The sequence below is a fragment of the Phocoena phocoena genome, chromosome 4 (assembly GCF_963924675.1).
Source record: "Phocoena phocoena chromosome 4, mPhoPho1.1, whole genome shotgun sequence".
In the NCBI taxonomy this organism is placed as follows: Eukaryota; Metazoa; Chordata; class Mammalia; order Artiodactyla; family Phocoenidae; genus Phocoena; species Phocoena phocoena.
Window position 1 is genome coordinate 76,336,614 of NC_089222.1, and position 27,387 is coordinate 76,364,000.

General features: G+C 42.7%; 1 protein-coding gene across 6 annotated transcripts in view; it reads right to left on the reverse strand.

The window, feature by feature from the left end:
* KALRN (kalirin RhoGEF kinase) overlaps positions 1-27,387 on the reverse strand; it is a 640,054-nt gene that overhangs the window by 278,615 nt on the left and 334,052 nt on the right. For all 6 annotated transcript variants that reach the window (XM_065877078.1, XM_065877079.1, XM_065877083.1 and 3 more), the window contains exons 12-14: positions 19,195-19,403; positions 15,735-15,909; positions 2,564-2,759 (exon numbers count right to left, since the gene is read on the reverse strand). In XM_065877078.1, the coding sequence (XP_065733150.1) occupies positions 2,564-2,759; positions 15,735-15,909; positions 19,195-19,403 (580 nt within the window). The remainder of the gene's footprint in view (positions 1-2,563; positions 2,760-15,734; positions 15,910-19,194; positions 19,404-27,387) is intronic.

The following is a 27,387-nucleotide window of genomic DNA, read 5'->3' on the forward strand; positions in this document are numbered from 1 at the left end:
GGGTGTTTTCACCCACTCAGCCCTCATGGTTAAGGTGGCTGCCAAGCACAGCCAGTCTTCAGGGACTGCCAGCTCCCGGCAGTCTTTCCGTTACCAAGGATACCTGGCTCTTGGACAGAGGTGCACTTGCCCAAGGTCACGCCAGCATCCTGCTCCTACGTGCCACAGGTTTTCAGGCAGGTGAGGCGCTCCACCTGCCAGACACGTCGATACTGAGGGATGAAGGGATGGGGGAGGAGCATCCCTGCAGTCTCTCTGCACAGCCTCTCTTCTAGGTACTACGTCTGCGTTCTCTCACGGTTCCGCATCTCAGTTGGAGAGCGGTCTACGGCGAGCATCACGGGGACAAGTTGTCGGGTGAAACCCTGAGTCCAGACAAGGTTCTCAGTCACAGTTTCCCCCTTCCCTAATAAGGCCTTGAAAAGGCACAGCTGTGGCCAAGAACACTGCTTCTCAAACTTTAACACGCACATGATTTACCTGAAGATTTTGTTAAAATGCAAATTCAGATTCGCAAGTCGGGGATTCCGCCTTTCTGATCAGCTCTAGGGTGATGCCGCCTGCTGCTGGCTCAGGGCCCACACTTAGAGTAGGTCCTGATCAGTGGCCCTAGATTAGCGCATCAGAATCACCTAGAGGGCTTACTGAAACAGACTGCTGGGCCTCACCCGCAAGAGATTCTGACGTGGCACATTCCCGGGATGGGCCCTTGAACTTGCATTTCTAACAAGTTCTCAGGTAATGCTGATGCTGCTGACCTGGGACCACATTTGGAAGTCGTTGTCCTGGGGCACGTCATAGATATCAGCTGCTGTGATTTAACCATCAAGATGAAAAGCAGTGGTTCTCAGCCCTGGCTGCACAGTGGTATCACCTGAGGAGCTTTTGCCGATGCCCAAGTCCCATTCAGAGGTGTTAGATCACAGCATCTGGGCATTGTCATTTTAACAACAGTCCCCAGATAGACTATGATGGGAATGAAGGGGCTTCTTGGAGCTGTGTGGAGCATGGGCTGCACCCTGTAAACAGGCCTGGCTCTCATAGGCAGCTGCAGCCTGTTCACAACAAATGAAAATTCAAGGAAAGATTATGCTGACCAAAGTAAATAGAATTTACTAGATTGTCTCTCCTCTGGTTAGAAGTGGAGTTCCAGGCTTCCCTGGTGGCGCAGTGGTTGAGAGTCCGCCTGCCGATGCAGGGGACACGGGTCCGTGCCCCGGTCCGGGAAGATCCCACATGCTGCGGAGCAGCTGGGCCCGTGAGCCATGGCCGCTGAGCCTGTGCGTCCGGAGCCTGTGCTCCGCAACGGGAGGGACCCCAACAGTGAGAGGCCCGCGTACCGCCAAAAAAAAAAAAAAAGAAGTGACGTTCCTTTGAATGCTGCTATGTCCTCTATCAGGTCATTAAGAGAAACACGTTACCCTAAAGTCAAGCCTGCCTGACAATCTCATGATTTAAATATCCTTCACAATCAGCAGGGACATGGACAGACCATGTTTTAAAGAGTTGATGGCTTGAGGCCCTATCTGCTTCTTCCTGGAGGACCCGGGTGGGTGGCAGTGTGGAGACCTGGGTTCCGGCACTTCACTGGTGTGAGTCCAGATCAGTGACTTCCTCTTTCTGGACTAGTTGGACGAGGGGACAGCTATGGCTCTCTCCGGTTCTAACATCAAAGGCTGTTCTAGAAAGTGGCAGGTGTAACATTAAGTGTTCGTTGTCTTGTTGGATAAACAGTGAATAGGGCTTCCCTGGTGGCGCAGTGGTCGGGAGTCCGCCTGCCGATGCAGGGGACACGGGTTCGTGCCCTGGTCCAGGAGGATCCCGCATGCCGCAGAGCGGCTGGGCCCGTGAGACATGGCCGCTGAGCCTGCGCGTACGGAGCCTGTGCTCCGCAATGGGAGAGGCCACAGCAGTGAGAGGCCTGCATACCACAAAAAAAAAAAACAGTGAATAAATCCTGAGCAGGAAAAGAAGTCAAGCCTGGGTAACTTGGCCATGTGTTTTTTGAGAAGTTATAAAATTTATATGACCTCGCCATAAACTTTATCAGTACTTCTTACACTCAAGCACAGACAGCTTTAAGAAAAATGAGGACAGAGAGGCCTGGACTGGAATGAGGAGCCGGCTCTGGCGGTGGAGGACAGGGCAGGAGAGTGTGTGCAGGGCACAGGGGTGGGACAGCAGCATCCGTATGTACATCTGAATACAATTCACAAGGATGCCTGACGGCCTTTGCAGCCCACCTGGTTTATCTCTCCAGACCACCATGTTTTTGGATCTGTGCTAATTTCCATCATTGGTTTTTCCCCTTCTCCCCACAGCACCAGGAGAACCTGGCCCTATTCCTATTTTTATCATAGCCTAACCGGGCAACCTCAGACAAACAGTTTCAGCTCTCATGCTTCCATTTCTTTTTCATTAACATGGGGTCAAAAACCTCTGTTCCTTGTACCTGTGGGAAGAGAATGAGTGAGTGGAGCGGAAGGGCTTGTTGGAGTCAAGCTGCTGTCCTTGTCTTCATCATCTCCCCACCAGAAGCAGGAGCACGGGACAGGTCGCCTACCTGAGGCCTGGACCTCCATGATGTACTGGTGCAGATCCTGGCCCTGCTGGATGACCTCGAAGGTCATGTTGTTCATGGCTAGCTTCCGCTCCGTGTGGCGCTGCAGCCGCTGCTCCGCCAGCGTCAGATCCTCCGTGTTGAAGTCATTCATCTGCCGAAGCAAGTCCTCATTCCAGGCATCTAGCTCTGCCGTCACCTGTGAGGGAACCACCATCAGTGCAGGCTCACTGGTCCACAAGAGCCTTACTAACTAACCCAAGCTTCATATCTGTCTCTACTTTGCATCTCTTTTTTGACCCCTAGACTACGTTTAAGCAATGGTGCCATGCACCCACGTATGCATGCCTTTAAAAGTGTTCTCCCTGTGTTTCAATGTCTACAGCAGTAGCAAACACTTACATGATGGATTATGGTTTAGAAAGGTTTTCACACTCCATCTCATCCTACTCCCACAGTAACCTGGAGAGGCAGGCAGGGTGGACATCCCAGGTCCATCTCACAGAAGAGAAGCTGACGCTCCCTCACACAGATGGAATGCTTTGCCCAGAGTTCACCCTGCTCATGAGGGGCACGACCTGAGGACAATACTCAGTTCTTCTCCTGACTGCAAAGACTTTGTCCACCATACCACAGCCATTGTTGTAAAGATCTCAGCATTGGAGAGGGCCTCAGAAATTAAGTACTGAGTCTAACTCTTTTCAAGAACCAGAAACAGAGGGCTGGAGAATCCCAGTAAATGGCCCGAGGTTACATAATTGGTTAGACCCCAAACCCAGGGGCCCTGATCTGGTTCCCATGTTCTGTTGTACAGGATTCTCTCTGCTACAATGGCTGATACCAGGAAGTGGTAACAAAACGAGGTATAAATGTATAACTTAACTCTAGAAATCCAAGCAGATTAAACTCTATTGAGGCATGAATGAGTCTAATGAAGACGGAACATGTAGTGAAGGAAAACCTTGCCCTAATATGACTTTGCTAATTGGTTATTGCTCTACACCTTCACTCCCGTGATGTGCCCTCATTTACTCGCAAATATGTGCCTGCAAATAGAGACTGAATCCTATTCTTCCTTTACAATCGTTGCTATCATCCACATAGTAAGAACTCAGAAGTATTGAATTGGATAACAGTTCCACCTGATATGTGAATCAAATAAAACCTTTTCTAAAACGGTTTTCAGGTCTGTTATCACATGCTAGCCCTGTGGTAGCCCTGTGACGGCAATGGCACAGGTGCTGTCACCCTCTTTTCTGGGAAGAGGCAATGGAAGCCTCACCCCAGATCACACAGTTGCAGTATGGCCCAGGCAGCCTAAGCACACGGCCCAGAGCCCAGCTTAGTGATTTTCAGCATGCTGGGTCTCATCCCAGCTGACATGTGGCATAACCTTCCCAGTTACCAAACACTGCTGTCCAGGGGCATCAGGGGACAAAGAGAAGGAAAGATGCAGCTGAGAGATGGTGATGTTCCATGCTGTGCTGGGGCCATAAAGGCTGGGACGGGAAAGGCAAGCAGTCCCTTGTGAGGGGCTGCCATCCTGGGCACAGGATTCCACTCTTTGTCTAGCAGTAAGACTTTCCTCCACTGAAAGTACACTTTCTCTCTTTGAAGCAGAAATGGGGAACTGTAAAAATATTACCTTCACTGTCATGGGTTCTCACCTCATGCTGCCACCTCTTTGCAGGTCAACTAAGGGATCCACTGAGCTCAGCCCGAAAACCTAGTATCTACTTACTGTGGGGAGCCCTTGGGGATCCGGGAACCAGCAGGTTGGTAGGCAAACAGGTTTTTGTTATATCCTGTCTTTTTTAGATTTTTTTTGATGTGGACCATTTTTAAAGTCTTTATTGAATTTGTTACATTATTGCTTCTGTTTTCTGTTTTGGTTTTTTGGCCGCGAGGCATGTGGGATCTTAGCTCCCCAACCAGGGATCAAACCCACACCCCCTGCATTGGAAGGCAAGGTCTTAACCACTGGACAGCCAGGGAAGTCCCTATGTCCCATCTTTGAAAAGCACTTCATTCTCTAACTAGAGAAAGGAGTTAAACTGAGAAAAATAAGAGAGATAACTTATAATTTATAAGAGATAATTTATAGAATGAATAGGCCTTTGTAGACTAGGCCTATAGCTATGTTTTTCCTTCCTGTATTTAAAAAAATTGAAGTATAATTTACATATAATAAGATATATAAATTTTAAGCATTCAGTTCTATGAGTTTTGACAAGTTTAGTTACTGGTGTAGCCATCACCAAAAACAAAATATAGGACCCTTCCATCACCCTAGGGAGTCATCCTTTCCAGTCAGTTCCTGCCCCTGCCCCACTTCAGGTACCATTTTCTGATTTCTATCCTCACAGATTCTTAGATTCCATACAAATGAAATCATACAGTATGGACTCTTTCATGTCTAGCTTCTGTGTTCAACACACTGTATTTAAGATTTATCTGTATTGTATCAGTTCATTCCTTGCTACTGCTGAGTTCCATGGTATAGAGATACCGTGATTTGTATATCTATCCTCTAGCTGGTGAACCCCTGGGTTGTTTTCAGTGTTTGGCTATTATGAATAAGGCTGATGTGAAAGTTCTTGCACAAGTCTTACTGTGGACACTGGTTTTCATTTCTCTTGAGGGTCACTTAGGAGTGCAATTGTAGGGTCATAGGGTAAGTGGACGTTTAACATTCCCAAGAGGAATTTTGCATTCCCTGTGAAAGTTCCAGTTGCTCACCATCATTTTGTATTATCAGTCTATTTAATTTTAGCCAAGCTAGTGGGTGTGAAGTGATATCTTATTATGGTTTGAGGTTGTATTTCACTGATGACTCATGGTGGTGAGCACATTTTCATATGCTTATTGACCATTGGTATCTACTTTTAGAAAGTGTTGAGTTTTTTGCTCATTTTTCAAAAGCTAGGTTATCTTTTGACTATAGATTTGTAAGAGTTCTTAATATATGCTGGATATAAGTCATTTATCAGATAATATATGGAAAATAGACCAAACAAAATTTTTAGTCCATTTCCCTGTCTACAAGCTTAAGGAAAATAAAAATGAGAAAACAAGCACGAAAGGAAGAGTCTGCCTTTTCTTTACACTTTAGTTTTTGTTTTGTCTATGAAGTCTATGAAGAAGCTGTTTGCTGCAAGAAGATCCCAGAGGGGTCCCAAGGCCTGAGTCTGTAGAGCAGAAAGGCAAGTGTTGAGGGTCCTGGTTAGGGCAGAGCAAAGGTGAGGTGCTTTGGTTGGGGAGAGTGAGGCTCAGAGGTCTGGTATCTTGGCAATCTGAATCTAAAGCAAATGTGAAGTATGCCCAGGATTCTGTATCTGGTGTTTCTATATTCCTGCCTTCCCCTCCTCCACCCGTACCTCCCAATACCATCGAGCTGAAGGACCCAAGTCTGTCATGAAGCCTGAAGAATGAGAATTTCAAGGAGCTTCTCAATGCAACAGCCTGCCTTCCAAGTCTCGCTCCCTGGGTCTACACACAGTCATGTCTGACTCTCTTCCCAAATCCCCAAGAACTGATGCCAAGAGCCTTGAAATAATCTGATTTATGAATTTCGAATGTTGGCTGGAGTTTAAATATTTTCTTTCCTGAGTATTTTCTGTTTCCTCAAGGAATATTCTGTCATTGGCTTCCCTCTCTCCACCTTCTTTCTGGGGCACAAGGTTGGCATTATGGCAGGGGCTCTTTTTTTTTTTTTTAAAGAAAAAAATTAGTTTTCAAACCTGAAGCTTGCTTTACAGCTAATGAACAAACCTAGCTTTCTGGTCCCATCTCATGCTCTTCTGTTATGTGAACCAGGCATCTGGTTTACTCCTTGATCTTGAGAAGTAGCTCTGCCCTCTCCAATCACCTTCTCTGGTCCAGCAGCCCTGAGACATCCTTGTCCCTCCTCCCAGTCTGCTCAAGTCCTCACTGCCCTTCAAAGTCACCCCTCTGTCATGAAGAGCTTCATGACAACCCCCAGAACCTGACGTTTTTCTCCGGCTTATCTCATAACATGGGACATGGGTTAATTTGCTAATACACAGACAAAGCCATGAAAAGGAAAACCTGTCTGGGGATTGATCTGGTGATCTAACTCCATTTGGAAAAGAAACCTGGAAGAATTTGTACTAGGCAGAAACTAGGGCCTGAACCAAATGAGTGAAAGATGGAATAGAAAGTACCCACAGGGCATTCAGCTTTCAATCCACCTATTTTGCTTTCTCCTTCCACTCCATTAGCTCCATCTCGGCTCCTGGCTCACTCAGCTCCTCTCTGGGCTCCAGTGGCCTCTCTCTGCCTCACTCTTCTGAATTAATTGGCATGTGAGGATATGAGAGGTACATTGGCAGTGTTTCTATTCTAACAATTATCTACTCTAGAGCCACAGCCATAAGGAAAATCCGAGAAGGAGGTGAACAGGAATTTAGAAAGGATAAGAGGCAGTGGGAAATGGGAAGCCACTTCAAAAAGCTTTCCTACCAGATGAGATTCACTGAACCCAGTATTCTGTGGTCAAAAACTGACCCAAGGGACTTGGTTTAGCAGTAGCCTTGAGCTCTGTTCTCAGAAAACCCTCTTCACTGGCTCCTCCCATTTTCTGGGTCCTTCCCAGGAGTTATGTGTAGAGAATGCTTTCTCCACTCACCCCCAAGTGTACCTGCCTGAAACAAACTCACCTGTCCCTCTCTTCCCACTTCCTACGGTCTATTCCCATCACCTTAGCTCTTTATTATCAGCTGCAAAGTTGGAAATTTCACTGTGTATTCCTTTTCTTCTGATCATTCTTAGATGCTGGTGATCACGATGAAGATGATGACCATGGTTAAAAGAAGATTCTACCCTGAATGGTGCATTTATTATGGGATAGACAGTGTTAAGCATTTGATTTTCTTTTATTTCATCCTCACAGCAACTCTAGGAGGAAACGAAGGCACACAGAAGTCAGATCATTTGCCTCATGGTCTCAGAGCTGGTGGTGGCAGAGCTCAGCATTCAACTACAAAGTCCAGGGCTCTTAACCACGGTGTCATATCAACAGAGCTGGTCCAAGAACTAACTTCAGGGGATAGCTTTCTTTTTATTTTTCTCACTTCAGAGAAGTGCCTGTTTAACCTTTCTCCTGTTTTCTTCTCTAAAAAACCCCCACAAACTCCTGATAACTCCATTTTCTTCACTTCACATGAACCTTTGAAATTAATCATGTGTTTCGAACAGATCAATAAACTGTGTGTTTGTGGCCTTATATAATGCCAGGAATAATTTACCCATTCAAAAAAAACTACATAGCTTTCCCCCAGTAGGATATTTTTGTTGAAGAGGTGGTAAATTGAAAAAATTTGGTGCTTTGTGACCACCTAGAGGGGTGGGATAGGGAGGATGGGAGACACAAGAGGGAGGAGATATGGGGATGTGTGTATACATATAGCTGATTCACTTTTTTATACAGCAGAAACTAACACACCATTGTAAAGCAATTATACTCCAATAAAGACGTTAAAAAAAATTGACACTGAGTATTTATACTCAGTATAAAGGTCACGTTAACCTATCTAGAATTCTCTGGTTTCCCAAGGGCCTTTGCCATGAACAGGGGACACATCTGCAATCCAGCATTGGGGTGTGAACACTGCGACAAACGCTGTGGCAAAGAGAAGTGTAACCTGCCCTCTGCATGGGCATGTTCTCTGTATGGCAAGCACAAATGCCTGTGGCTCTCATAGCAGTTACGTGAACACTCAGGGATCACCTAACAGGACTGGGTAACAAATTCAGAGAGAAACAATGGGGGAGAATAAGATGGAATGTTTGCTTAAAATCTGGATGCAAATACATATACATATGTATATGTATGGACAGCATATTAGTATCAGGTTGGCCAAAAGATTCGTTCGAGTTCTTCCATAACATCTTACGGAAGAACCCGAACAAACTTTTGGCCAACCCAATATATATTATTTAGGTATTTTATTAATAATAACAATGCTGACTACAATGTATTAAAGTATTTATTAAGTGCTAGGCACTTTGCTAAAAATGTTCTATGTGTTAACTCATTAAATCCTTAATAACCCTATGGGGACTGGGAATTATTATTCTCATACCTATTTCTCAGAGGAGGAAACCAAATGAGTAACTTGTCTAAAAATCACACAATTAGTACAGCTGGTGAAACAGGTTTCAAAGCCAGGCACTCTAACTCAAAATACTGCATACTCAACGACTGCACTACACTGCCTCTCAGCAAAGGGTGTGTGTGTCTGTGCGGATCAACGCTGCATATGTTATGTACATTAAGGTCCAGTCCCATTCCAACTAACAGTGGCGAGGAAGGATCCAAGGCATTTCATTGTGGTAAGATGCTCTGAAATACATGAGCTGTCAATTGCAAATGAACATCTTTCTGTTCTAAATATAAGGTCATTATTTGTATTAAAACGAGAAGAGCGAAAGTTAAATATTCTCCGCTGACCTACAAGTGCTGGCTGATAGGGAAAGACATATTGCAGCTGAAGAGACAGTCTCACTGCACGGGAAGGGCTATTTTATCTATAATGGGTATGTACATTGATGTGCATTACCACTGTGAAACTAAAATAAACTAAATTACCATAGTCATTTGTTCTTCTTGTCTAGTCTAGTGGTTTTTTTTTCTGTTAATCAATTTATAAAATGATGAGGATTAGTGAATTCTAATACAGATTATTTTAAAAGTGTATCATAGAATTTCCCTCTGTTTTAGAAATATATATAACCTGTCTAAAGAGTTAAAATATTTCTTTATGTAGCTATAAGAAAACTTTTGAGGATACTGCAAGAGTTTTCTGGAAAAGCAGAAGGACTTAGCAGTAAAGATATCCACTCGGTTGATTTTTGGCAAAAAAATGTAAGGACATATTGCAACACTGTAACTGATGAGTTCCAATGTTTGGTCACCTAATTTCTATTCCAATTGGATAATCTGGATAATGCAACACAATTTTTATGACCAAGTTCATGTTCTTTTTTTCATTATCATCATGATTAAAACTGAGATCTTTTATAATCATGACTGATCTTGAGTCTTTATTTTGCCCATATCTTTGCCTCTTAATCAGTTTGAGACTTGTAGGACTCTATTCTGTTTTCAAAAAAATCTCTCCTCTGTTGAAGAGCTCCTCTGATGTATACTGTTCACCGATTCTAAAGCTTATCAATGCTTGAGTGTCAGAATGGGTTTTCTCCCATGAAAGCTAAACACCCAGTGCTGGAGCTTACATCGTTTCCTTCTACGGAGTTCCCTGTTATCTTTACCAGAAAGGAGAAGCAGCATTTGAACCTTGATAATGTCACCTGACTTCAGGTCCACAGCCCCTTACCCACCCCATTACAGAATGATCTGAAAGCTTCCATCAGGGATCTTTGATAATTTGCCAAAAACAAGTGACATGCCGCAATACTAAAGCTGTGTAAATAATCCTTTTTTTTTCAAAGGAAGATGTTAGAGGAAACTCCCAATGATCCTGAAACCAATTTGACAAAAGTCTAGAAGAAACTATCAAATAAATATTTTGTGAGAATTTTGGTTTACTGTATTGTATTTATTCTGCATTTCCTTTGCAAATGACTTGGGGTACATTTAGAAAATGCTGTAGGAATCCCAAGGGAACCCACAAAAAATTGATCTCAAACATCTCATTTTCTTTCTCGATATAGTTACTAAGTTGGTGCATTTAAGGCATGTTACAAACATGGAGAACAGCAAGGCTTTGCAGAGTCTCACACTGTATCTATGGAGGAAAGGGCTATGAAATCGGACTAGAAGATGATGTGGCCCTTTGAAGGAATGACTGTGCAGGCTGACGGCTGTGTCACCGAAGGAAAACTTCCAGTGAAGCACTGCAGAGCCCTGCCTGACCTGGTCAATATTTCAAATTGTTGAAATACTGATAGAAATAATAAATTAAATTTATTTTGATAGGCTGAAGAACTGGGCCTAAAAAAAAAAAAAAAGTAAAATTTGAGAGTAAAAATACATTAAAAGCTTTCATTTAAGTTAAAAAAAAAAAAAAGTCAGTGTATTGGAAGCACGTATCTTGAAAAGACAACCAGGGGCTTTTAAGGGAGCACAAGCCTCAACAAGGCAGAAAAGGTCCCTATCTCCTGGGCTGTGATGGGAGAGTGCCAGGGTCCTGGACACATAGCTCCCAAGGGGTGTGTGTAAGCCAGCTGTGGCTAACTACAGTCCAGTCAGCAGGGGGCAACCAGGAGAGGCACAATGTGTACCCAGAAAGCAGCGAGTACATCAGAGCTATGTCCCACAGAAAAGGGCTGACAATAAAGAGAAGTAGTTATCGAAGTTTTAGAGTCAGAGGGGACTGCAGAAATAACTTACACAATCTCAACATTTTTCAGATAAAGGAAAAGAGGTCTGTGATGAACATCTTCAAATATTAATTATTAAGGCTGCCAAATAAAAGGAAGCAGATTTGTTCTGTTTTTCAGAGAACAGAACCAGGACCAAAGGGTAGAAGGGTGGAGATCTTGGTTCAACACACTAATGAGATCCTGAGCTCCCTCCTCTCCCCAACCCTGCTTCTGGGCTCTGGAGATATTCTGGTAGAGGCTAGATGGCATCCTTCAGAGATGCCAAATCCTAGCCACCAACTTTTACCTGTCCTCCAGGTGTCATCTCATTGGGCAACCTTCCAAGGGCAGCCTGAGAAAGCTAAGCATTCCTGTCTGTGTTCTCATCAAGCTGTAAACTTCTCTCTGTCATAGAATGATCACATTACAGGATGGTTCTATTTCTATGGTTCTCCCCAACTAGCCCGCTGATGGCAGGGATTGTTTTATCCTCAATGCCCAACACAATTTTTGGTGCATAGTAGGTGCTCACTAAATGTTTATCAAGTTGTATTGACAGTAGGTGCTCACTAAATGTTTATCAAGTATAAAATGTGAAAGGCCTCTGCATACAACCAATTACAGAGTTGAGACCACCAGTGCAAATTACAATCAGCTTTCTCTCCTCTAGGCAGAATTTTCCTCTTTGAAGGCCATTTTCCTCAGCCTCAGCCTGGCCCCAACTTGTCCTAATGTGAACCCCATGGATTTATAGTTTGCTATTCCATTCCTTACCTGGTTAATGATGCAGATTAATTTTCAGGTACATTGAGAAAACTTTGGTTTTAATTATAGAGTCAGAAATTTAAAAGAAAAATCATTAACCGTGGCCTATTTTTTAGTCCCTTGTATAGAGTATCTTTCTTGGTGTCATTCCTAGTACTCTCCAACATGGGTATGCCCACCCCAGGGGATACCCAAGATTATCCATTGATAACAGAGAGAAATATTCTCTGTATATAAATAAGCATATGTATGTGCATATATATTATATGCACACATATTTGATCAAACCAATAAAAAATGATACGACGTTTCCCCGGACTTTCATAGGGTACTGACACCGGAGTCTCACTCAGAACACATGGCAGGTGATGTGGTGGGCAGGGCACCTCAGGGATGGTGGAAGGACCACAATGCAGAGGGGCGGACCAGCTCATTTGTTCAGTTGCTTTCAGCATATTTCAAATTATTGCTGTTTTCATGTGCCCAGTTAAATGGACTTATCTATTATCTAGTTTTAACTAAACTACCCTTCACAAAAAGACGTGGCTTAACACGGTTCCTCAAAGAAACTACAGTTTGAAGATAATACTAAACATGAAAGCACAAGAAAACTTTGAACTCTTTGGCAGCCACGTGATGGGGCAAAGAAACAATGACAATCTAATTAGGTCTGTCAAGAAACCAGAAGCAAAAAATAATTGAAAATTATCAAGAAGACTGTTTGAAATATGGCACTACAACTTCTAATGAAAGAGTCAAACGTCACCCTAAAGGCACAGTGAATTTTGAGCTTATCAGTGATAGTATAACACATATCTAATTAATAAATTAATATGGATGCATATATAGGGGGTTGCAAGTTCAAAACTATTTTATTGAGAGAGTGGCTAATCTAAAGAGTTTGGAGACCACTGTCCTGTCCCTGCTTCTAAAAATATTTTATTTCTTTCTGATTAATTGTAGAAAAGGTGAAATGCACGCAGTTCTCAAAAACAAGAAGAAATTATCCATATTCTTACCACCACAAAATAAACATTATTTGCATTTGGTGAAGTGCCTCTTCCATTACAACTGTTTCCTATAACTCATCTTTCATAGGATGCTGAACTTACAGGGAAAAAACTTTAAAAGAGCATCACGTTCCCCTATGGGTCACTTCATCTAGTCTCCAGGGAGTCTAAGAAGGAGTGTCAGGAATGCAGCTGCAGTCCTGGTTTCTGAACATTTGCCTAATACATCTGGGATAAGTTTCACTCTCAGTGGGCGTACCTCCTGACCCCATCCCAGGTATACTCTGGAAGCCATATAATTAAGTAAAACGAGACTGGTGCCGCAACTCGTGTGTTACCTTAATTTTAAAATTAATTAGCCCGTGCCAACCATCAGTGACATGGTTAAGGAGTCACACTTAGATTACCCAAATGTCAGGGGAGCAGGTCAGCTCTGGTTTTCAGTAATCCCTAGGAATTCCGAGTATGCCCATCAAATGCCTTCCTTTAGGAAAGGAAACCATAGCTGTAGGTCCTGCAGTGACAGCCTCTGCCCTGGCTTATATCAGCTCCAGCGTGGCTCTCATTACAGAAACCACCCTCAGTTTCACACTCTGAATCTTCTCTAGAAGTTTGCCCTTCATCCTCATAGTGAAACCCTAGCTGGTATTTGAAATAATCTCATCACCCTCAAAAATAACTTCTGACGATCTGACTTGAAGGAGAAATTTTCCATAGGTTTGGCAGGATTTCCATTTCTGTCTAAGATGAAACGCAGCATTTCCCTAAGTTTGGGCCACACCCGAAATGGGGAACAAGACGCCCTCTAAAAGCTGGGTGCGGAACTAAATTTTTCTCACCCTCATTTTTAACTCCCTCATTTGGTCTGTTTATTATGTTTATCTCCCTCATTTTATTAGACCCTCATACTACTTCCCTACTTCTCTGGTTTGCTGCATACCAAGCTGTCCAAGTTGTTGTCAGGGTGGGCGGGGAAACATTTATACAAACAGAGGCTGAGAAACGCAAATCCTACAATTTAAATATCAAACTCTTCTACTGCAACATTTAAATAGGATCCAATTTTAAAGTATTTGATTTACAATCAACTTTTTTTAAAAAAAAAGAATATCTTTTTACATATGCTTTGGATTGGAAATGGATTTTCCCAGAATTACTGCAGGCAAACACACCGGAGTGATGCCCCTGGCTGATGTCAGGGGTACAGTTCAAATGGCAAAGTGAAGCTAACTGACCCGTTCTGGAAATAAACCAGCAACGCAGACCTCAAAACCACAGCCATTTCATCAAATAAAGCTTAAACATCCAAACCCTCAGGTTATTTCCTCCCCCTTAAGCATTTTTTGATGTAGACCTGGAATGACAGGAGAGTAGATAAAGAATACAACAGTCAAATCCCCACACCTGCTAACATAATTCTCCCATGGATATATTCACTCTCGGTGGGTGAAGACCATGGGAAGGCCTGCAGCCAACACTGCTGCAACCAAACATTACCTCTGTTTATTTCGGTGAGTCTCACTCCCAACTACCAAAGAATAATAACTCACGCCCCCTCTTTCCTTTCTTTATTACCTTTGTCACCCCGCTTTCATTCCTTTCTGCATACCAACGTCTCTAATTTTCCACTGGCATTTTCATTGTTCTTTCAATACATGTTTTAATACTGTCTGCCACCTGGAATCCCTTTGAGTGTAGATTCAAGATAAATTATAAATAAGAAATATAAATAAATTTACTTGAAGCTATGGAATGAGTTGGAAGGATAATCGAGATCTAAATTTAAAGACTTATCTTTTCCTTTGTTTCAGAAACTGTCCAGAAAGCACCTTTTAGAACATGACATCTTTAAGCAAAAAAGCTGCAGTGGCTTCCAGGAAGTCAGGATAGCAGTGAAGAAGGGAAAGGTCATAAGAGAGTCAGGGATAGGAAGGATTGCTTTAGGACTGCTTTTTGTTTGTTTTTACATTTCTGATTCTCATTATAAACATTTTTGGTCTCAGGATTGAAGGAGACGGCTTCTGTTGCCAGGACAGTTTCCTGGTCCTGCGTGGGATTGCGAATGACATTGGCATTGGGATATTGGAGCATACAACATTTGAAAAAATAATAATTTTCCTTCCAAACCAGTTCCACAGAAGTTTCCACAGATATTGTTGGGAAGATCAATCCCAGACCCCCAGAAGTCCCAACTAGGAGGAGATGGTTGGAATGCAAAGTAAAGTTTTAATGAATGGTAGAGGGATAACTAGTTTTCCTTCACAACACACCAGCCAGGAGCAAAGAGAAGATATAGCTTTTAATTTAACCCTTTGCCATCCCTGAAAAGGACAAAGCGCCATAGGTGTTGAATACTTTTCACACCCCAGAAACCCTACTGGCCTGGCTTTAGTTACTGTGTCAAAGCAGAAGATAATAAAAGGTGGATATTATGTGGGGCAGACAGTATTAATAGGCACCACAAAGAGGACATAAATATACCAAAACAGTGGATTCTGACCTTCCCAGAATGAAGTGAGGAGTCAATGAAATGAACCAGCAAATGTCCTCCACATGTGCTTTACTTTCTTAATAAGCAGAAAGCAAACTGAGGATTCGGGTCTTCTTTCCTGTGTCTCCTGAATTCCTGGCTGCTGTGTGAGTCCATCTAATCCCTGATCTACAGTTACCAGCTGAGGAGACCACCTAATTTTATCACCTTCCTACTCATGAAGCTATTGAATCCAACAAGTCTGCCTCAGTCACCAAACAGCCAACTCCACGGTCTGCCAGGAACCAAAGTGCCAAGTAGGAGTCCAATGCAAGCCAACAAAACACTTCTCAATGGAGTAATCCCAGACAGACAGCGAGGAGAGGGGCTCTGCTTGGCAGCCTGGGTGAGGGGGACTGGAAGGAATCCAACACGGTGGAACGTGAATTTGCTGATTTCCAGAAACGTATCAGGATGCATAATCCCCTCCAATCCCCTTAGGCTACTGTGCAGCAGTCCTTCCAGTTCCGGGGGCACTGCCCTCGGCCACCTCACCTGCCCAGCACCTCCTCCCCACCTGTACCTCAATGGTGTACTGCTCAAAGATGCGCAGCTGCAGGAAGATGTCCAGCTTGATCTTTCGCTCATGGAACAGCTCCTCCATCTGCACCTGGGCGTCGTCGAGCTGCTGCAGCACCGACTCGATGTGGCTGATGGAGCTACTGTGGGGCGTCTTGTTGCTGGACACAGCCGAGTCCCTGTGGCAGAGCCGGGGAGAGAAGGGAGGGGCCTTGACATGTTCACAGTGACAGAGGAGCAGGGAGCCTTCCTCGTCTGAGTGAGGGGGACGGGAATCTACTGTGAGCCTGGCACTGTCTGCTCAGTAGGTGAGCCAAAGCTACTGTACCCTCTTTGGGGTTCATAGCACTATAGCTCTACGGCTTGCTGCTGTCCAGACAGAATCATGACAGGATCAAATGAAATAATGCATGCAAAAGGGCTCCACAAATGTTACAGAAATAGAATGGTTCCACACATATATGTAGTCTAATATATACATATTTCAAGACACATATACACAAATACACATATCACAATACATAAGGTTAGATAAATTAAGGCATATGTAAAAAAAAAAATCCTTCCTAGTTTTACCTCACAGGATCATGGTTAAAATGAGATCATGGCTGCCAAAATTATTCATCCCCTTCGTTAAGTCCATGCCAAAGTTATGGGCTAGTGTTATTACACAGGCTTCAAGCTATACTTAGGAAAGCTTGGGGTCTGGAGGCTGCAAGCCTGGCTTAAGTCTCCCTCTGATATATATGGGCTGGTGACCTTGGGAAATCACCTCCCTGAGGCCCAGCTGCCTCCTGTAAAGTGGGCTTAATAATCCCTTCCCTACTCACAGCACAGTTTGCTGTTAAAGAAGATGGCATGTGTAACCGTGCTCTGTGACCAGGAACGTGCTGTATGAATGACTGTTAATCCTGAAAGGACTGTGAGGTGTCAGGTGCTGACTGGAGATGGGTCCAGCTGTGGAGTAGAAGCTAGGGCACAAGAGGCTGGACAACCAACAAAGGCTTCAGAGAGGATGAGCCCAGAATTGGATGTTAGAAGAAAAGGATGAGCTGTAGATGAGAGGAGTGGGCTTTCTGAGCAGAGAGGGTCTGTACAAAAGAAGCCAGGGGAGGTGGCATGCCATAGAGGGAGCCAAGAGATAAACGTATTGATCTGCTTAGACAATTGAGGTGGTGGTGACACCTCCAGAGTCCATTATAATAGGAAAACTGCGGAGTTCAAGAAGTTCAGATTCTACAGGGCCTTGACTGAGTAAGCTAGAGCCCTAAAACTTGAAATAAACAAGCACATTCATTATCTCATGATACCTTAGTTTCTGACACAGTTTAAGAAGTCAGAGGGGAAAATCATTAGTTTTGAATGGTCTCATCAGCAGCCTTTCTGAAAACCAGGTCCCTCTGGCCTGTGTTTGTCTCAGAAGCAATGGTATCTGAGCTCACACGGTTTCTAGACGCAGCATAAAGCCAGTTTGTCAGGAGCCTCCTTTTCTGTCATCTAGAGAGCTTCTGATCCCTCCCTTCTCACCCTGACCTATTTGGGCATGAAAGCCCATTACTGCACAGCTTCCCCCAACTACGAAAAGAACTCAAGAGGAGTACTCAACACTGTGTGTTACGCATTTGCTAAGGAGGGCGGATATAACTATTCTTTCTGACAGCTCCCCTCAGTCTTTCTCTATCACCCAGCTTCCAGAAGGAAGAGGACGATTTCTGGTCACTTTGTTCAGCATCTCTGTCAGTGTCACATTCACTAGGAATCACGGAGATGATATAAAAACCACCTTAGGTGCTTCGGTGATCAGTGCCAGAGGAGTCGTGGAGGCCTAGGGATGATGTGTGCACTGGTATGTGTGAGGCATCCTGCCGATGTCCACTAGGCATCGTTTGCTTTTTTTCTTTGACTGGTCTTGATATCAGGGAGGGGAGTCCAGGCTAGCATCAGACTGGTGGGGGGACGAACAGTCGCCAGTGGTTCTTGTCACACGCCTATGGTCCTCTCTGAAGTCCGTGGAACTTAAACTTGTAGGACAGGTATCAGCAACCTCGTTGCCTTTACCGTCACTGAGTAGCCTTCAGCTCTCAGGTATGGTGCAAGGTTGGCAGGGGATAAGAGCGAGTGGCAGCTCCACAGACCCAGCCCCACAGAGAGGCTAGCCAAGCTTGTGAAAAGTACTTGGAGAGAAAATGTAAAAGCCATCACGTAATTCTAGAGCTGACAAGCTCCTAGAGTGAACCCCTTAATCACACAGACAAAGCAGCTGAGGCCCAGAGAGGTTAAGTGGCTGCCTACTATTTGGAATTTTCTTCAGAAGCAAGTAACAGCGGAGTTTCCTAGGTAGGCAGACAAAACTGTCACATATTATATATTCATGACGGTGAATTGGGGGAAGAAGGGAAAGAGGCTGTCTCGTTAGTATGCAAAAGAGGACTCAGAACATCTCATGTGCATGTCTGGAACAGAAACGATTACTCCAACAGAAAAACATGCCAGGGCCATCTTAAGGTAAGCTCTCATTGTTTATTTAATTGGACAACTGGTATGGGGTGGTGGGGAAGCCCTCTCCAACTGAAGTAATGCCCTCTGGCTCCAGGACTGTTCTGGGACTTGTTGACGAGATTATTTCTGTCCAGAGCTGGCAGAGGTCCCGGCATTCAGTGATTTGAGGATACAAACAAGTCCCCGCAGGCAGACATCATCAGCACCATCAAATCCTATTTACACAGCACCTGGGCATAGGGCTGGTTGCTGAGGGCTTGCTCAAGGCCTCATGACACTTTACCCGAGGAGCCAATGCCCTTGACAGGGACAGGAAACTAGACACTGATGCCAACAGAAAGGAGGCAATGGTGTGGATGATTCTAAATGAATATAAGGTATCAGGTAGGATTTTCTAAGATCCCTTCTTAGTTATTTTTGTTTAGGGCAATAGAGAAGGAGTTTTATTTTCTGGGCAGCAAGGAATGGTGGAAAGGTCATATGTGGGTAAGTGGAGAGCAGAGTGGGACACATCACACACTCCCTACATTCTAACAAGGCCAAAGGCAACCATTTGGGGTTACATTTCACCAACTGGAGCACTAGAATTCAGAGGCAGCCTGAGAACAGGTGCCAAATAACACTATATTCCATAATGGCTATTTCTCCACATGACCAAATATGCCATCATTCTTAATGAAGATACTATTTATTTAAATTTTTGTTGTATTTATATTACTTATTGATCGCTGAATAATGTCTTCAATGATACATAATGCTTTGAAACATCAGAGCTTTTCCACTGACTCTTCCACTCTAAATTCAAGTTGGGTGTGGTGCAGGCATTTTTATATCTGACAGATGGAGAAACCAAAGCTCACACAAGACCACAAAGCTGGCTGTGGCTGAGCCAAGACCAGAACATGATGACTTATCTCGCGTCTAGTCCGAGGCATTTCCCACTGGAAAGCACTGCCCATGCTGACCTGGCCTCGCTGGGCTCCCCCAGGGAGGGAGGCGCTGACCTGAGCTGCTGGATAAGGTCTTCGCCCTCCTTGATGACGTTGAGTGTGGCATCCAGAGTAGCGGTCTGCTGCTGCTGGAACTGCTTGATCAGTTCCTGGACCGCATCCACTGAGTCTGCACAGACATCCTCCAGCATCTCCTTCTGAAGGTCTTCCATCCATGTCCACAGCTGCGGGGGAGAGAGCAGAGACTCCACTCAGGGCACGTGGGAGAGGCCAGGGCTGGGGTTAAAGGCAAGAGTGTGGAACTGAGGTCACCCAACCTACCCTCAACCAGTCAGTGCGGTATCAGACTGTCCTTCTAATCAGCACCCCTACGGGTCAGTTTACATTTCTATATTTGTATTCACTACGCATCTCTGTTAAGTTTACTCCATTAGTGCTGGCATTCCTGAAGGACAGGAACCACCCTCAGCCTTACTTCCCAGTGGTTTAGGGAAACTGTGGTCTTAGAGCAGGAAGCTCACTCATTTTTGAGCGACTGGGAAGAACAGGAAACTGGTGATGGACAAATATTATTTCATCTTTCATAAAGGACAGCTCTGTATACTTCCTCCAGGTAGCTAGATGCTGATTCCTAGAAATGTATCATGATTTTACAAATATGTAAGAAAGAATGTGACACTCAGTAAGAACCAAGTGAAGATTAATTAAGAAAATATGTGCTATGCTAAATTATTTTGTTCTTTTCAGGATTGCTTGGTTGGTTAGAAAGTTGAATGCTAAAGACGTAGCTTATCTTAATTTCAATGTAACTATGAGACATTTCTCCCATGATATTCAAGATGATGAAATGCAGTCAGGATGATATTACTGGTCAGACAACTTTAAAAGAGCTAAGTATAGCATTTTGAATGGAATAAGTACTGAAAATGATGGAGTTTAATTGAATTACTGAAAATTCATTTATTAATAGCTCTTCCTCATACTGAAAATAGATCTCCAGTGGCCTGCCACAGTGCTCCTCTTCTAACTGCTCTCACTGAGCATTTGCATGAATTGTAGAGGGAAAGATGAGTCTGATGTTTGCTTAGAAACAAGGAACCTTCACTTGACTAGCAGGAAAGATAAGCTCATGGCTCTACCAGGAGAAAAGCCAGTAGAGAGAAAAAATTCATAGAAGGAGCCAGGAGATGTGGATTGTGGCCTCTGTTCTTCCTATAACTTGTGGTGCCTTTGAGTAAATCACTATACCCTTTGCTCTCCAAGACTTCGTGTGTAAAATAGGCTGGGGAGAGCATAAAATAAAATGGTTAGTTACCTTATGGTTCTAACATTCTGTAAGTCTCCCATGTTAAAAACATGGATAGGGCTTCCCTGGTGGTGCAGTGGTTGAGAGTCCACCTGCCGATGCAGGGGACACAGGTTCGTGCCCCGGTCTGGGAGGATCCCACATGCCGCAGAGGGACTGGGTCCATGGGCCTTGGCCGCTGGGCCTGCGTGTCCGGAGCCTGTGCTCCGCAGTGGGAGAGGCCACAGCAGTGAGAGGCCCGCGTATCCCAAAAAAACAAAAAAAAAACAACAAAAAAACCCCCCAAAAAACCATGGATAAATATTCACCTTAAGAATACTATTTCATCTTGTTGGTTCTCAGTATGATAAATCATGGTATGGCCTTTGGAACAAGGCATTAAAAAAGAGACAATAAAGAGAGACAAAAATAGTCTTCAGATCTTGGACAAGTTATTCTTTGTTCTTTAGAGAGGAAAGGCCCTGAGTGTGGCAGAAGAGGTTGAGTTCACAAGATTAACGAGTCCTCGAGGTAGCAAATAATGGGGTATAAAGAATGTTCTTTTTGGACAGGCGAAAACCTCTCAGAGCCTCAGTTTCCTAATCTACAAAATGGGAAGAATAAGATTTGCCCGCTCACTTCAAAGATTATGAAAAATAAATTATTTACTTATTATCAATGCTTTAAATAAACAAATAGCATTATCAATAAGCCTATAACATTGTGATGATAGCTATAAGGAATACGAATTATTATTTTTCAGTGTTCCTGTCATTTAGTAGCTTGTGTCTGGTTGTAATTAATTCAGTTTATTTTCTTTACAAATAAGTTTTTGTTGTAAAACACAAAACAAGTTTTCCAGACCATTTAAGCTGGGATACATATTCTTACAGGTATGAATGTATACATTTCAAACCAGTATGAAATTAGGAAGTTCAGGATATTGGTCACTATAACTTAAAATTACTTCAGACTTTCTGGCTGTCATTTTGCCTAGAGCAAAACCATTTTCCAGATGTGCTGAAGTCCTTGGGTATGAGATAACGGAATCTCTGAAAAATTATTGTATAGAGAGGCGATATAGTAGTTAAGAGTTTCAGACCCCACACAACATTGTAAATCAACTATACTTCAATTAAAAAAGTGAAAGAAAGAAAGAAAAGAAAAGAAAGAAAGAAGGAAATAAAAAAAGGGTTTCAAACCTCAGTTCTACCACATATTTCCTATATAACCTTGAGTAAGTAACCTACCGTCTTTGCACCTCTGTTTCCCTTGTCAATAAAATGGGAACAGTAATAGTTTTTACACCCACAGAGTTGTAAAGATTACTAATAAGTTGATATATATGTGTGTGTTATGTCTGTGTGCATATACATACAAATAAGTGAGATATATGTGTGTGTATGCAGATATATATACACACTCTACATTTATATAACTTATATATATACCAATAAATATATACACATATGTATTTATTTGTACACACACACACAGACATCCTCACACAGATGTATTATATCACTTAGAAACAGTGCCTGGCATATAGTAAGTGCTATATGCAAGTGCTAGATATTATTATATTTAAAAGGTATTTTTCATGCAAGCCACCTCTAGTTCCCACTAGAAGACAGAGGGAAAGTTTGAAATACTCCTTCATTTTGAAATTGGCACAAGATCAATACTGGATTTGGTCTTTCAAATATGCTAGGATGAGCTGGGCCCCTCTTTTCTGTTTTTGCAGCTTTGTCCTGGGATATCTAAAGAAAGCCTAGAGACTGAAAAGTCTAGATATTTCTTTTAAAAAAAAGCAAGAAAAGAAAAGACTATGTGAAGAGAGAGAGAGATTAAAATTGTGGACGGGAAGCAGGGCACTTAAGAAAAATAAACTCAATGTGTCAACGGAGGACAGGCACTGAGATGGAAGACTGCTCAGGATGAGGCTGGCACTCCCGTTACAGGAATAAGAGACAGAGGACAGAGGCTTACAGAAATCTTGAGGATTTTATTTTATTTAGGATAATTTTATTCTCAGTACCATCCTTAAGCTATTTTAATGGCTTCACAGCTTGGAGTTCCTTTTCCCCCTCTTTAACAAAAACTTGAACACCTCTGGTGTAGGTCTAGGGAAGAAAGTCAGCATCGTTCTCTTTCCACCATGACTCACGACACTCCCTCCGCCTGGTGGTCATGCAGCTAAATTGTAGGGACAGTCAAAGACCAAACTGGCCAAAGATGAGGTGTCAGTGTTACAAACAAAAAGACTAGAGAAAGATTGGGTACGTCCGATAATACACTGACCTCAGGAGTCAATATCATTTAAAAACTGTGTCCTCCCCACCAAAATTCTCTGATTAATGAATTGAAGTTGATTTCTCAGATTTCTGGCCGTATAGTCTACTATATTATAAAGAAACTCTTGTCTAAGGTAGATTAAAACCTACTGCTAAGGAAAATCAGCTAAGAGATAAACAATCAAGTACAACATTAGATGCCGCTCAGCCCAGTGGTCAGCAGCCTGATGAGGAAAGGAAGGGGCCAGTCTACCTTCAAGAGGATAAAATGTCAAATAAAATTGCTAGGGAATGTGACTCAGAGAAAGGCAAGGGGATTACAGCACCAGAGACAAAGGGTTAGTGACATCTTTCTCTATTTTTCCTTCTGTAGAAACAAAACAAAACAACCCAGAGAGAAAGGAGTTGTTGAATGGAATTGACATTTACTGGAGATAATTCTCGATTCTTCCCTTGTCTGGCTAGTTCTATACTCATGGGGAAACTACTTTACTTCAATTACTTCATACTTAAGTGCATGTGCATTAGTGTGTGTGTGTAGGTGTGTGTTTGTGATTTCTCTCACTTACCTCTAAAATCCCTTCCAACTCTAACATGCTATGGTTTCTCTTCAGAAACTGAGGTAAAGAAGAGGGTAGTAATAGAAATGATTCTCTAAACTGAAGAACTGCAATCACGGCCTTCACACCAAGACACCAAAAGTTAGCAACAGTTCAAGGATAATTGCACCACCAAGTTACTATTTACCACCTGGAAAGCTTGAGTAGGGAGCCACAGGGAATCCCGAGAAACGTGCACACAGTCACCCCCTGGTGTCAACGAACTTAAATCGCATGCTCATAATTTTGTTGTAAGCACCTCTGAAGCATAAAGTGAACGAACGTAAACGTCAGTGTCACTAAACTATGAGTAAGGATCCATATTCCATTCCTGGGGCTGTAACTTTTCTACTGTCTAAATTTCCTGTAGGTTTCCTTCTGTGTATGTGTCTATCTGACTTATCCTTGAAGAGCATACCTAGACTGCTTCGAAAGGAATACAAGTCAGAGAGCCACGTCTATTATTACTTTACTCATTATCAGGAGCCAATGAGACTGAGTCAGAATGATCTCACACTTCAAGCTATCACAAGGCATTGCCAGAACAAGGTGAAATCATGGAGTGAGTGAGGCAGCTTGGGAGCAGCCGCCATGTTTCTTCCTACTGTCTTCCATTTCCTTTCTCTCTCCTAGGATAATCCTCTTAACCCTCTGCCTATCTAGAGTCTAACATATTAGCACTGCACCTTTGCCATCAACCCACCTGCTCGCCAGAAAGAACCTCCTGTTTCACCCATTTCCAGACCAGCTCTTCTTTTTTACTTTTTCTACCGAATAGGAAAACGTAATATTTACTTCCCAACCTGTTTTATGAGACAAGCATAACTTTGATCCCCAAATCTGACATGGACATTACAAAAAGGGAAAATTACAGATGGAGCCAACATAAAAATAGGATTGTCAGATCCTCTCTTCTTGATCACACACACATGTACGAGGACCATTCTTTCAGGGTTCTGCTCCCTGTTTGGTAATAACTATTTGTTCCATGTTGATATATACACTGAGATGGCTTTATGTGCCCTTTCTATCAGAGAACACATGTAATTGTGGCCCAAAATACCTACATCCAAAAGAATAAGCCTAATTTGAGAATTTCTAGAACTTTGGCAGGGGGAGAGTTAAGGCAGCCTTTCAATGCCCTACATAAGGTGAGCTCTAAGACTGAAACCAGTGAGTTCAGGAAGGGCCAGCGCATGGACCCCATTCTGCTTGCACAGTGGGAAGCCTGAAAAAAGGGCAACTGAAAAGGGCAGGGAGGGACAAAGAAGGGAGAAACTAGGAGATTTGTAGAGATAATGAGGCTTAGGGATGACTGGTTAAGGAAAGAGGTAATTTTACTCCATCACCTTCTCCTGCTGATTGGTTGTACCATTTGCACAGCTCTGGTAGCCATTGTGCTGATACAACTGGCTGACCCCCAGAGATGCAGAAAGGAGCACCAATTCCACAGGATGAATCGCCCCTCCCTCATTCTGAAGAAATCATTTTTCTTTGGCATTGACTACCAGCTTTTATTTCTTAAATAAACACCATATCAGTTTAGCAACTGAAATAGAGGATGAAGCTGTTTTGTTCTTGAGGCCATTATGTCTTTTGAAGACTGATTCAGTTTTGGTTCTACAGTGGGTGAGTAGAGAAAGATGTATATACGTGAGTGTCTGTGGCATTTGTGGTATGTGTGTGTGTACCTGTTTGAGAAGGAAACAGCATGAAAGAATGATTTCACTGGGTTATAAACAAATGGAAATGGGCATTTAATTAAACTACCTAATAAAGAGCTGAGGTTGATTATCTTGGCCACATTCCTTAGTTAATTTGACTCTCATATTATGATTGCAAAAATATCTAAAAATGGATATTTTGAAAACCCAGCAGCTGCAGCATTTCCATGGAAACACAGCAAGAAGAGAGAATTCTGTCTGGACAATCTCTGCAGAGCAGATGACACTTGCTACAAATGCCTTTTCCCTGGACAAAGAAAATGAGGACTTGGGTAAATGCTTCTCCCTATATCCTCCCCTAGCTCTCCAGACCAGCAGACAGCCAGCTGGCCTCTTGTCCCCAGGCAAAAAGAAGACATTTGAAAGTTCAGCACAATTTGTATTAATAGCTGAGGTTCTAGGTACTTAAGAAGGTTCTAAGCACATGTTTGTCTCTTTATTATGTAGCCCTTCTCTCTAAGTAGGGATGGGAAGTTTTGTTTTTATAAAATAACATTTATTGAGATTGTTTCTGATTTTCAATTGAAAATATCATTGAAGAAAACTTATAAAACAAATAAAATATGCAAAGGAAAATTAAATCACCCATAACATTCTTAGCTTCTTTGTATACCGCTTTCTAGCCGTTTTTCTATGTGTGTGATCAAAATTGAGGCCATGATGGATATACAGTTTTTTATATGTTATACCACAAGCCCTCTCTCATGCCATTCATGATCTTTGACAGTGTGATTTATAATAACTGTATAATATTTCACTCTATAGATTTACTATGATTTGTTTAATAAGGCACTTAACATGGAATATTTAGATGGTTTCTAATGTATTCAAGGTTATTAATAACACTGCAATGAAGTAGTTAGAAGGCTTTAACCCTCCAGACTCCGTTAGTCACCAAGAATTCACAAAGCAGGCAAATAGAATCAAGCAGACTCTTCAATCTGCAGAAGAAATGAGCTTGGAGGATATCTTCTTCATATCTTCCTTCGGTTTCCTCTCTGATCCTAATTAGAGTACATCTTTAGCAAAACTGAGCAGAAGATTATATATTATATAATTGAATATTATAATATATATTATATTATATTATATATATGTTATATTATATTATCAGGAAGGGCCAATTATATTTGAATTATAATCGAATATAATTGAATATATAATATATAGAATAATATTCACTCTATTTACTGTAAGAGAGAAAACCATCCATAGCAACTCAAAATTCCCTCACAGACTTGTAGACTAGTAAACTTGGCTACTAATCTTGCCTTGAGTAAAATGCCAGAAGTTTGCCTATAGAGTCAAGAGGAAGGAGTCAAGAGTTAACAGACCCGGATCACACAGGACCCACACTTAGCAAGGTTTGAGAGGTGGTGTGTCCTGAGAGGTATTAAACAGAATAGGGAAAGAGCAAACTACAGGACTTCCCTCTCCATTAGCCCATCCAAGGATGCTGACTTCTGCCCTAATAATCCATTTCTGCCTGCCATACAGGCTCTAGAGGAAAGGCCCCACAGGCAATTCAGATTTCCCCACCTGCCCTTCTTTGTTTTCACTGTCTGTAGAGTTCAAGTCAAAGAACTGGAGTAGACGAACCATGTAATTGAATGGGCTTCCCCCGCCTTTTTTAATTTTATTTTTTATTTTTTTAGGAGAAACGACTGGTTTCTCATTGTCAAGTAAACCTATTCAATATTTATTCAGCATCACTATGTATCTGACACAGCAGGAGAAATACACTGTAGGATCTGAATCTACACATCTAAACCCACATGCGTACGCTCCATCTGAGCACCTCCAATTTAACGAGGAAGCTCCAGTCACTTCAGTGAGACCCCAGCATCTTGAGCAGGTATGCACACAGTGCTCCTGTCCCGTCCGGGTGGGAAGTTGGAAGCCCCAGGGAAGAATTCCAAGGAAAAATGATGCCTGAGTTGAGTCCTCAAGTTCCTTATTAACCCTGCATTAGAGATGCTCTAAGAATAAACTTGGGGGGAGTTTTCTGCTGAGAAAAGAATGGGTATTAGTATTGTACTACTCAATTTTGTAATAGTCATCATCATGATTATCACAAAGTAACAGAGAGTAAGTAACTTTCCCAAAGGCACACAGCATGCTCAGTGAAGATCTAGATCTGGAAATCTGACCTCCCTGGCATATAAGATCTTGCTGTACTTAACAGGTGTGTGTATAACACATATGCCTAAGTGTGTACATACATTCACACGTCTTATTCTCTACTCTGCCTAAAAGGGGCCTCAGACAGACTAGTTTGGGGATGGGAAAGTAGCTGAGAGAAAACA